The sequence below is a fragment of the Bombina bombina genome, chromosome 12, assembly GCF_027579735.1.
Source record: "Bombina bombina isolate aBomBom1 chromosome 12, aBomBom1.pri, whole genome shotgun sequence".
In the NCBI taxonomy this organism is placed as follows: domain Eukaryota; kingdom Metazoa; phylum Chordata; class Amphibia; order Anura; family Bombinatoridae; genus Bombina; species Bombina bombina.
The window spans coordinates 133,578,562-133,590,886 of NC_069510.1; the positions used below are offsets into that span (position 1 = coordinate 133,578,562).

The 12,325-nt window shown below is 41.7% G+C and overlaps 1 protein-coding gene across 2 annotated transcripts in view; it reads left to right on the top strand.

Moving 5' to 3' along the window:
• The window catches only part of CDK5RAP2 (CDK5 regulatory subunit associated protein 2), a 538,634-nt gene that overhangs the window by 320,443 nt on the left and 205,866 nt on the right, over positions 1-12,325 (top strand). For both annotated transcript variants that reach the window (XM_053695716.1, XM_053695717.1), the window contains one exon: positions 10,959-11,191. In XM_053695716.1, the coding sequence (XP_053551691.1) occupies positions 10,959-11,191 (233 nt within the window). The remainder of the gene's footprint in view (positions 1-10,958; positions 11,192-12,325) is intronic.

The following is a 12,325-nucleotide window of genomic DNA, read 5'->3' on the forward strand; positions in this document are numbered from 1 at the left end:
TGGGTATTGAGGGGTTAATCATCCTTTTGCTAATGGGTGCAATCCTCTGCTAATAATACACTTCTTGTTAAGAATTGTTTAATTATATCGGTATTTTTGAAGCGCTGCAGCGTTTTTTATATTGCTTGTAAACTTATTGAAAGTGATTTCCAAGCTTGCTAGTTTCATTGCTAAGTCTGTTTAAACATGTCTGATTCAGAGGAAACTGTTTGTTCATCATGTTCAAAAGCCAATGTGGAGCCCAATAGAACGATGTGTACCAATTGTATTGATATTGCTTTGAATAAAAGTCAATCTGTACCGATAGAGAAACTATCACCAGACAACGAGGGGGAAGTTATGCCGCCTAACTCTCCTCACGTGTCAGTACCTGCGTCTCCCGCTCGGGAGATGCGTAAGATTGAGACGCCAAGTACATCTAGGCCCTTACAAATCACTTTACATGATATGGCTAATGTTATGAAAGAAGTATTATATAATATGCCCGAATTAAGAGGCAAGCGCGATAGCTCTGGGTTAAGGACAGAGCGCGCTGATAACACGAGAGCCATGTCTGATACTGCGTCACAATTTGCAGAACATGAGGACGGTGAGCTTCATTCTGTCGGTGACGGTTCTGATCCGGGGAGACCGTATTCAGAAATTTAAAATTTTAAATTTAAGCTTGAGAACCTCTGTGTGTTACTAGGGGAGGTATTAGCGGCTCTGAATGATTGCGACACGGTGGCAATTCCAGAGAAAATGTGTAGGTTGGATAGATACTATGCGGTACCGGTGTGTACTGACGTCTTTCCTATACCAAAAAGACTTACAGAAATTATTAGTAAGGAGTGGGATAGACCCGGTGTGCCTTTTTCCCCTCCCCCGATATTTAGAAAAATGTTTCCTATAGACGCCACCACACGAGACTTATGGCAGACGGTCCCTAAGGTGGAGGGAGCAGTTTCTACTTTAGACTAACGTACCACTATCCCGGTGGAGGATAGCTGTGCTTTCTCAGATCCAATGGATAAAAAATTAGAGGGTTATCTTAAGAAGATGTTTGTTCAACAGGGTTTTATATTGCAGCCTCTTGCATGCATTGCGCCTGTCACGGCTGCAGCGGCATTCTGGTTTGAGTCTCTGGAAGAGGCGATTCGCACAGCGCCATTGGATGAGGCTTTGAGCAAAGTTAGAACCCTTAAGCAAGCTAATGCGTTTGTTTCAGATGCCGTAGTACATTTAACCAAACTTACGGCTAAAAATTCCGGATTCGCCATACAGGCGCGCAGAGCGCTCTGGCTTAAATCCTGGTCAGCGGATGTAACTTCCAAATCTAAGCTACTTAACATTCCTTTCAAAGGGCAGACCTTATTCGGGCCCGGCTTGAAGGAAATTATTGCTGACATTACGGGAGGTAAGGGCCAAACCAAAGGCCAAACAGTCTAATTTTCGTGCCTTTCGTAACTTCAAGGCAGGAGCAGCATCAACTTCCTCCGCTCCAAAACAGGAAGGAACTACTGCTAGTTACAGACAGGGTTGGAAAGGCAACCAGTCATGGAACATGGGCAAGCAGGCCAGAAAGCCTACTCCCGCCCCTAAGACAGCATGAAGACAGGGCCCCCTATCCGGAGACGGATTTAGTGGGGGGCAGACTTTCTCTCTTCGCCCAGGCTTGGGCAAGAGATGTGCAGGATCCCTGGACGTTGAAGATTATATCTCAGGGATACCTTCTGGATTTCAAAACCTCTCCTCCACAAGGGAGGTTCCATCTGTCGAGGTTATCAACAAACCTAGTAAAGAGAGAGGCATTTCTACAATGTGTACAAGACCTCTTAATCATGGGAGTGATCCACTCAGTTCCGCGATCGGAACAGGGACAAGGATTTTACTCAAATCTATTTGTCGTTCCCAAAAAAGAGGGAACCTTCAGACCAATCTTGGACTTAAAGATCTTAAACAAATTCCTAAGGGTACCATCGTTCAAGATGGAAACCATTCGAACCATCCTACCCATGATCCAAGAGGGTCAATATATGACCACAGTGGACTTAAAGGATGCTTACCTTCACATACCGATTCACAAAGATCATTATCGGTACCTAAGGTTTGCCTTTCTAGACAGGCATTACCAGTTTGTAGCTCTTCCCTTCGGGTTAGCCACGGCCCCGAGAATTTTTACGAAGGTTCTGGGCTCACTTCTGGCGGTACTAAGACCACGAGGCATAGCGGTGGCTCCGTACCTAGACGACATTCTGATACAAGCGTCAAGTTTTCAGAATGCAAAGTCTCATACAGAGATAGTTCTAGCATTTCTGAGGTTGCATGGGTGGAAAGTGAACGTGGAAAAGAGTTCTCTGTTACCACTCACAAGGGTTCCTTTTCTAGGGACTCTTATAGATTCTGTAGAGATGAAGATTTACCTGACGGAGTCCAGGTTATCAAAGATTCTCAATGCTTGCCGTGTCCTTCATTCCATTCCAAGCCCATCAGTAGCTCAGTGCATGGAGGTAATCGGCTTAATGGTCGCGGCAATGGACATAGTGCCATTTGCGCGCCTGCATCTCAGACCGCTGCAACTATGCATGCTCAGTCAATGGAACGGGGATTAATCAGATCTGTCCCCTTTGCTAAATCTGGACCAGGAGACCAGCGATTCTCTTCTCTGGTGGTTGTCACCGGTTCATCTGTCCAAAGGAATGACCTTTCGCAGACCAGATTGGACGATTGTAACAACGGATGCCAGCCTTCTAGGCTGGGGAGCAGTCTGGAATTCCCTGAAGGCTCAGGGATCGTGGACTCAGGAGGAGAAACTCCTTCCAATAAACATTCTAGAATTAAGAGCAATATTCAATGCTCTTCTAGCTTGGCCTCAGTTAGCAAAACTGAGGTTCATCAGACTTCAGTCGGACAATATCACGACTGTGGCTTACATCAATCATCAAGGGGGAACCAGGAGTTCCCTAGCGATGTTGGAAGTCTCGAAGATAATTCGCTGGGCAGAGTCTCACTCTTGCCACCTGTCAGCGATTTACATCCCAGGCGTGGAGAACTGGGAGGCGGATTTCCTAAGTCGCCAGACTTTTCATCCAGGAGAGTGGGAACTTCACCCGGAGGTATTTGCTCAACTGATTCGTCGTTGGGGCAAACCGGATCTGGATCTCATGGCATCTCGCCAGAACGCGAAGCTTCCTTGTTACGGATCCAGGTCCAGGGACCCGGGAGCGGTGCTGGTAGATGCATTAGCAGCCCCTTGGGTTTTCAACATAGCTTATGTGTTTCCACCATTTCCGTTGCTACCTCGACTGATTGCCAGGATCAAACAGGAGAGGGCATCGGTAATTCTGATAGCGCCTGCGTGGCCACGCAGGACCTTGTATGCAGACCTAGTGGACATGTCGTCCTGTCCACCATGGTCTCTACCTCTGAGGCAGGACCTTCTAATTCAGGGTCCTTTCAACCATCCAAACCTAATTTCTCTGAGGCTGACTGCCTGGAAATTGAACGCTTGATTCTATCAAAGCGTGGGTTTTCGGATTCGGTTATTGATACATTAATACAGGCTCGGAAACCTGTGACCAGAAAGATTTACCATAAGATATGGCGTAAATATTTATATTGGTGCGAATCCAAAAGTTACTCATGGAGTAAGGTTAGGATTCCTAGGATATTGGCTTTTCTACAAGAGGGTTTAGAAAAGGGTTTATCCGCTAGTTCGCTAAAGGGACAGATTTCCGCTCTGTCTATTCTTTTACGCAAACGTCTGGCAGAGAATCCAGACGTCCAGGCTTTTTGTCAGGCTTTGGCTAGAATTAAGCCTGTGTTTAAAGCTGTTGCTCCTCCGTGGAGCTTAAACTTGGTTCTTAAAGTTCTTCAGGGTGTTCCGTTTGAACCCCTTCATTCCATTGATATTAAGCTTTTATCTTGGAAAGTTTTGTTTTTGATGGCTATTTCCTCGGCTCGAAGAGTCTCTGAGTTATCTGCCTTACATTGTGATTCTCCTTATCTGATCTTTCATTCAGACAAGGTAGTACTGCGTACTAAACCTGGGTTTTTACCTAAGGTTGTTTCTAACAGGAATATCAATCAAGAGATTGTTGTTCCATCATTATGTCCTAATCCTTCTTCAAAGAAGGAACGTCTTTTGCATAATCTAGACGTGGTCCGTGCTCTGAAGTTCTACTTACAGGCAACTAAAGATTTTAGACAAACTTCTTCTCTGTTTGTCGTTTACTCTGGACAGAGGAGAGGTCAAAAGGCTTCGGCTACCTCTCTCTCTTTTTGGCTTCGTAGCATAATACGTTTAGCCTATGAGACTGCTGGACAGCAGCCTCCTGAAAGAATTACAGCTCATTCCACTAGAGCTGTGGCTTCCACCTGGGCCTTTAAGAATGAGGCCTCTGTTGAACAGATTTGCAAGGCTGCAACTTGGTCTTCACTTCATACGTTTTCCAAATTTGACACTTTCGCTTCTTCGGAGGCTGGTTTTGGGAGAAAGGTTCTACAGGCAGTGGTTCCTTCTGTTTAATGTTCCTGCCTTGTCCCTCCCATCATCCGTGTACTTAGCTTTGGTATTGGTATCCCATAAGTAATGGATGACCCGTGGACTGAACACACTTAACAAGAGAAAACATAATTTATGCTTACCTGATAAATTTATTTCTCTTGTAGTGTGTTCAGTCCACGGCCCGCCCTGTCTTTTTAAGGCAGGTTCTAAATTTTAAAATTATAACTCCAGTCACCACTGCACCTTATAGTTTCTCCTTTCTTGTCTTGTTTCGGTCGAATGACTGGATATGACATGTGAGGGGAGGAGCTATATAGCAGCTCTGCTTGGGTGATCCTCTTGCAACTTCCTGTTGGGAAGGAGAATATATCCCATAAGTAATGGATGACCCGTGGACTGAACACACTACAAGAGAAATAAATTTATCAGGTAAGCATAAATTATGTTTTTTCAATTAGGGTAATAAGTCTTTCATTTGACACACTCCTAACTTTTTAGTTTTTGAGAAAAAACAGCAACATCTGCTGGGGGGAAATGTTTAGAGAATACTCCAGACCTGGAGGCGAAATTTCAGTTACACCCATTTAACTTCCCTGTTCATCCCATTAGCAGAAGTGGGGAAACTCATTTTACAAAAAGGAAAATATGCCTTGAATTTCATACTATAAATAAAAAATTCATATCCTTTTTTTCCCCCCATGTGCAGCGCAGTTTTATTATGATTTCTACTGTGTAATTAGTTTTATTTTTCTATGTAGCAGGGAAACATTTGGCACTTATTCACCTGAAACGCTGCAGGGACGTTTTTTATTACAACTGTCAGGGTGCAGTTTATGGCAGTTTTTGCAGGCACTGTTAGTGTGAGCAGTTATTTATTTTATTGATGGCTCAGTGAGAATCCGTTTTTAGTAACGGATAATGTACTTTTTTGGGGGTTTTTATTGTTTGTTTTTAAGCCTGTTTTTCAAGAAAGTTGTTTTTTTTTAAAAAGAAAGAAAAAAAAGGCTTTTTTGTCAGCTGTAGGACCACCCCTTTTAGGGATGTTCTGATTCTGTGATGTCAGAGATTTTTTGGTGCTTTTTCCCCCACTTCCTGTAAGAGTGAGGTGCGCATATTTCTGATGCTCTGCTGTTTAGAAGGCTTCTTGCTGTTTTTGCTTCTCTGGAAATCCGGATTTAAACGGGATTGTTTTATTCCTCAGTTTGCTGCGGGTTGCAGGACAGGTAGGGCACCTCAGTAATTCTGCTGAAGTGTAGAGTGTTGCCTGGGGTATGTTTTCTTGATTTGGTAAACTTAAAGGGTACATTTATTTAAGAACGTTTTTTTGGTTCTGTATTGTAGCCTTTGTTAAAAGATTAAAAAAAAAAAGTTTTTTATTTGCTTCTTTTTGTATTATGGATCAAGAGGCTGTGCAGGATGTTGCCTGTAGCTTATGTTTTGATGTCCAGGTGGAACCCCAGTACCTTTTTTGTTCTTCATGTATTGAAAGAACATTAGCTTATAGAAATAGACTTTTTGACCCTGAGCCATCATTAGCTAAGGCGGATGCTGTTCAGGAGCCTCCTGTTTCAGATGTGCCGCAGCTTTCTCCTCAAGCGTCCCAATCCTATTCATCTGCACATGCAGTGCCCTGCGTTTCCTCTCATGCTCCGCCTGGAGTTATTTTGCAAGACATTGCTGCCCAGGTATCTTCTGCGGTATCTGAGGCGCTGTCTGCTTTTCCCATGCTGCAGGGAAAACGCAAAAGGAAATTTAAAGAAACAGTAAGTAAGGTTTCTGATCCTGAAGTGGCTAATCAAAGTATTTCCTCTCAGAAGTGTGAGGATGAAGATTCTTCGGGGGCATCTGAGGGTGAAATTTCGGATTTGGGCAGTATAATTCGTTCTACTGATGCTGAAGTTGTGTGGAAGGCTTGCTCAACTAAGAATTGGTTTAAACATTTATTTTCTCTGTACCTCTGATTTCGCAAATGCTATTAAATGTACGGATTGGTTTGAACTTCATGTCTCCAAGGATGTTGCTGTTAAGGCACTGCCACAGCTTTCTCCTTTTATGTCCCAAGCCTATATGGCGTCACATGCAGTGCCCTATGGTTCCTCTCAATCTCCTGGAGGATTGTATTTGCTTACAGAAGTTGCAAGCTCATGTATCTTCTGCAGTATCTGTGGCTTGGTCTGTTTTCCTTTACTTCAGGGAAAAGAGGATATTTTAAGTCTCAGATAAGAGGGTTTGTGCTCTACATGCTGCTACGCAGGTTTGTCTTCTTCCAAGTTAGTGAGGAGGATTCGCCGGTAGTTTCTGAGGCTGACATCTCACATCTGGACAGTATAATTCCTTCATTTGTTACTAAAGTGGTATCCTTCAGTTGTTTGCTTCAAAACCTCTTATATTGTCAGGAGGTCTTGGCTGACTGGAGGACACCGATCCCTATCATTGTCTTTCCTTTGGAGTTTTGTGAACTTTATCAGTTCTATATTTTTCTTTCCTCTCTGGAAGGGTTCTAGACATTCTGTGAGATGTTCACAGGATTGTTATAGAGAATCTGGAGATATTTCTCCCTGTTTCACGTCCTTTTTAGGATTTCCTGTTGCTATCTCTCTTGAAATGCACGGTGTCTTTAGTAAAATGGAACTTTCTACTTTTAATCAGAGAACTTAGATCTCTGCAGAGATAATCTAGTTTTCTTTCTGACATAGGTAAGAAGCTGGAGGTTTAATTGTTCTTTTAGAGCAATGTCTTGTCTTATTAGACTTGCTGTACTAGCCGCCGGGCATTGTGGCTGAAATCTATGGTCAGCTGAGAAGCCTACCTGTGGTTTAGTGGTACAGCCTAGGCTTTATAGTTCTGCAGTTGCAGATTCAATTCTGTTTTCTCCAAATACATGCTTCTATTGTCTCCTTTTAAGGATGAGACTTTGTTTGGGTCATGCCTTTTCAAGTCCAATCTAAGTCTTCCTCCCAGGGGCAGATTTCTCTTTCTAGAGTATCTGCAATCCAAGTAGGATGAGAGGCATTCCTTAAACTGGATTCAGGGTCTTCATCTCTGGGAGTGACAGTTCCAGTCCCAGTTTGGGAACGGGATATAGGTATTTACTTCATATATTTCAGATTCTGTCCTTCAAAGTAGTATCTATCTGTTCATAACAAACTTAGACCTGAGAGATTTATTGTTTCCTTAATTGGAATCTTCTCTAGTTTTCTTAGTTTGCGCTATCCCAATCAGACCTTTAGGTCTTGGGATATATTGAAAGTGTGTTTTTCTGGACAATCTATAGTTCAGGTATCATCCTGACTTCAAGCTAACTCTCTTTTAAAATATCTTGTCTAATCTTCTTTTTCTGGGATGGGAAATGAATCTGGAGAAGTGTTCCCTTGTTCTATCCACAAGGGTAATTTATTTGGGACTACCGCCACAATACCCTGAATGCACCTGATTTCTTTGATCTCGGAAGTTATGCAGGTTCAGGTGTGGTCAGTACCTGGATGGGAGACTGCCTGGGAACACCAGGTGCGGTATGCTTGGACCTTTATTTGATTCTTTATCTAGGAGATGTCTTTCAGAGGTCAGAAAATCAAGGATTTATTCCTTTTCCCCTCTCTGCAGTCTTCTGTCCGGCCAACAGTAAGTTTTAGTGGCCGGTGGATAGCTTTGCCATCTTGCAACCAGGAGGTTGGGAGTTTGGATTTAGCTACAGTTGATATTTCTTCCCTTTTCTGTGACCCTTTGTATGGAGGGAATTGGTCTGATGGTATTCCATGGACATCATTCCTTTATCTATTTTCCATGACATGGAGAACTTTTGGATTTGTCTTAAAGGATAGATTTAGATCAGATGACGAGACTTTCTTCCGTAGTATTTTTTCCGTAGTATCTATCTCCAGGCGCGTGCTTCTGGAGATATTCCTAGGGTGATGTGAACACGGATGCCAACCTGCTGGGCTGGTACGCTGTCTGTGTCTTTAAGGATTATGGACTCGGAAGTGTCTGCTCTCCTCTTTAAACATCTTGGAGTTGAGAGCAATTCGCAATGCTCTGATTACTTGACCTCAGTCGTCCCTAGCTTGGTTCCAGTCGGACAATATCACCTCTAGGGTTTATATCAACCATTAGGGAGGAATTAGGGGTTCCTTAGCCATGTAGGAGGTGACTTGGATTGTTCAGTGGGAGGAAGCTCACATTTGCTGTCAGTCATCCACTTTCCAGGGGTGGACAATTGGGAGTCGGACTTCTAAACAGACTGATCATTCATCCCGGGTAGTGAGCATTTCCATCCGGAAGTGTTCTCTAGGTAGACCCTCACATGGGGGTTTCGGGAGTTGGTTTTTGTGGGCATTTCGATAGAACGCCAAGTTTCGAAGGTACGGTTTATGGTCATGTGACCTGTAGACCGTCTTGATAGATGTTCTGATGTTTTTCTTGGATTTCAGTCTTGCATACCTTTTTCCTCTGTTTGTACTCTTTCCACGAGTAATTAATCGTATTTTCAGATGAGAGCGGCAGTGATTTTATTAGCCCCTGCGTGGCCTCGCAGGATCTGGTATGCAGACCTAGTGGAAATGTCGTCTCTCCACCTTGGAGACTACCTCTGAGGAAGGACTTCTTATTCTTGGTCTTTACCTTCATCTAAATCTCTGAAGCTGACTGCTTGAAGTTTGGACGATTAGTTTTGTCTAAGCGGGAGGTTTTCTGAATTTTTTATCCTTTCTCCAGGGTGGTCTGAATGGTCAGTTTTCTGCATTGTCTTTTTTGCTACAAAAAATCTGGTGGACATGCCAGATGTGCAATCTTTTTGTCAGGCACTGGTCTACATCAGGCCTGTGTTTACGTCGGTTGTTCCCCCTTAGGGTTTTGCCCTTGTTCTTAAAGTTTTTCAGTATGCTCTGTTTGAGCCTTTACTTTCCATAGATATTAAGTTGTTATCTTTCTCATTGCTTTCTTTTCTGCTTGGAGAGTCTCTGAGCTCTCAGTTTTGCAGTGTGATTCGCCTTATCTTATCTTTCATGCAGTTAAGGCGGTTATTCATACTAGTTAGGTGTTCTTCCTAAGTGGTTTCGGATAGATATATTAATCAGAAAATTGTTGTTCCTTCTCTGTGTCCTTATCTTTCTTCTCATAAGGAACATTTGTTGCACAACTTTGATGTTGTGTGTGCTTTTATTTTCTATCTACAGGCGACTAAGGATTGTTGCTGTTTGTTTCTCTGGGAAACATAAAAGTCATAGAGCTTCAGCTACTTCTCTTTCTCTTTGGTTGAGTAGTATAATGCGTTTGGTTTATGAGACTGCTGGACAGCAGCCTCCTGAGAGAATTTCAGCTCATTTCTCTAGGGCTGTCCCTTCTTCTTGGGCTTTCAAGAAGGAAGTTTCTGTAGAACAGATTTGCAAGGCTGCAACTTGGTCCTTTCTGCATACTTTTTCCAAATTTTATATTTTTGTCTCAGCTGAGGCTTCTTTTGGGAGAAAGGTTCTTCATGCAGGGTTGCCTTCTGTTTAGGTTACCGGTCTTGTCCCTCCCTAATCATCTGTGTCCTCTAGCTTGGGTATTGGTTCCCACTAGTAATTGTTGATTTTGTGGACTCACCATAACTTAGGAAAGAAAACATAATTTATGCTTACCTGATAAATTTATTTATTTCCGGATATGGTGAGTCCACGGCCCACCCTTTATTTTAAGACCGTTATTTTTAACTAAAACCTCAGGCACCTCTACAGCTTTGTATAATCTTCTTTTTCCATTTTCCCTTCGGCTGAATGACTGGAGGTTATGGGTAAGGGAAGTGACATATATAGCAGCTTTGCTGTGGTGCTCTTTGCCTCCTCCTGCTGGCCAGGAGGGATATTCCCACTAGTAATTGATGATTCCGTGGACTCGCCATATCCAGAAATAAATAAATTTATCAGGTAAGCATAAATTATGTTTTTTTCCATAAAATACGTATTTGAACAATTTTGTTACAAATTTTTAATGCGATTAAACAATAGAAATTTTTACTGCATACTTTTATTTCAATATTTTATTTATTTGATATTCTGCGATTTTTAATTACATTTTTTGTTAGCTGTATTGCAATTTATTCACCACCTTCACATACTTAAAAGCAGGGAACATCCCTTTGTTAGACACACTGTTGTTAAGGTAAAAAATTCCTTTAGAGAATTAAAACAGGGGCTTCATAATATTGGCAAGATTTCTTATTGGATCTCGCAAGCCTAGAAAGAAGTAGATAATGTCTTAGTTGTAATGTAGAAAGCAACCAAAGAGAATATGTTCCTGTGCACAGCACACTTTTACTTTTTTTTTTACTTAGATGTAGTTTTATGTACTATGACATTCACTATATCATCTAGTAGTAAATTGGCTTGTTTTCCGCTCGCCTGAAGCAATATACAATAAATTAATGTAGTTGGAAAGTGGCAAAACGTGGTGACTAATGCATTTCAATGAAACTTTGACACAAATGATTTGTTTTTAGGTATAACCTATTGGTGCAGTCTCAAGCGCGGGAGCTATCGGCTCAGAGGCATCAGATCAAAGAGAGCCACAGCCTGAGCGTAATGTGTTGTAGGAACTTTATTAATGTCTTGAAAGCCTTTGAGGAGTTGCTGCAGGCCAGCAATGTGGATTTCTATGTTGCAGAAGGTTTTCGTGAGCAGCTAAATCAAAGTATAACATGGATCCAGAAACTGGAATACAAACTTGGAAATGGTAAGCTTGGTGTAAATGGTAAGCTTGGTGTAAATGGTAAGCTTGGTGTAAATGGTAAGCTTGGTGTAAATGGTAAGCTTGGTGTAAATGGTAAGCTTGGTGTAAATGGTATGCTTGGTGTAAATGGTATGCTTGGTGTAAATTGTAAGCTTAGTGTATCTTTGTTCTTCTTAATCGGATTAAATTTTGTTTTTGTTAAAGCATATTCAAGGCATTCTAGTGAAACAATAAAATCACCTGTTTCTTCAGAGCATGTTATATCTAAACAAATCCCATTATTTTAGTATGTGTCAATGTTGCCCTCCTAGAACCACCTTGTGTAGCAGAGGAGTATGAGCATATGTACGTATGCCTGCTCACCAGCTGTGTACCCTCATGAAGAGTGGCATGTGGGCACAATTCTAGCCACATATTTTAGTTAGTAAAAACAGAAATTGTTTAAAAATAAAACTAAACAAAGTATTTTATTTATATGTTAGAAAGTTCGTCAAGCACTGCTAGCAATAGTTCTGCATACACAATAAATGCTTTAAACGCATCTAAACTGTCATTCTGCTGCTGTTTTACAGTCCAGGGGCGTAAAACTTCAAAAGCCTTGTGCATTTATCTTATCTCCTTTGCTATGACTGTTTAAATGATCAACCACAGTGGTCAACCAATCACTGTGTAGTATGTTGAAGGGTGTTGGATGATTCTGAGCATACATCTTTAATTTCTATTGGAATCTATTAAATAGTCACACACCTCTTGGTATCCTTTGCTCCTTCCCATTAGAGCATACTGAGGTAGGTTCAAGAGGTTGCACGGCTGCAATGTATTTCTCAGGTAATGTACACAATCCTGAATCTACCTCAGTATGCTGTCATTAAAATCTTTGTTTCAACAATGTTTACAGTGAGATAGAGGGACATTTGATTAAACAAATAAAATAGAATTGCTTTTAAAAAATGTACACGTTATGTGAATTATAAAAGTTTAATTTAGGTCCCATGTCCTTTTAGGGAGAAAATAGCCTTTCCCCTCACTAGGAAGTCTCTGAGTCTCTTTGAGTAATTGATCAAACAAGTTAAATGTTTCTTTCGTTGTGTATTTTTGTTACAATTTATAACCTTTGTGGAGGTTCTCCTGTGTTTG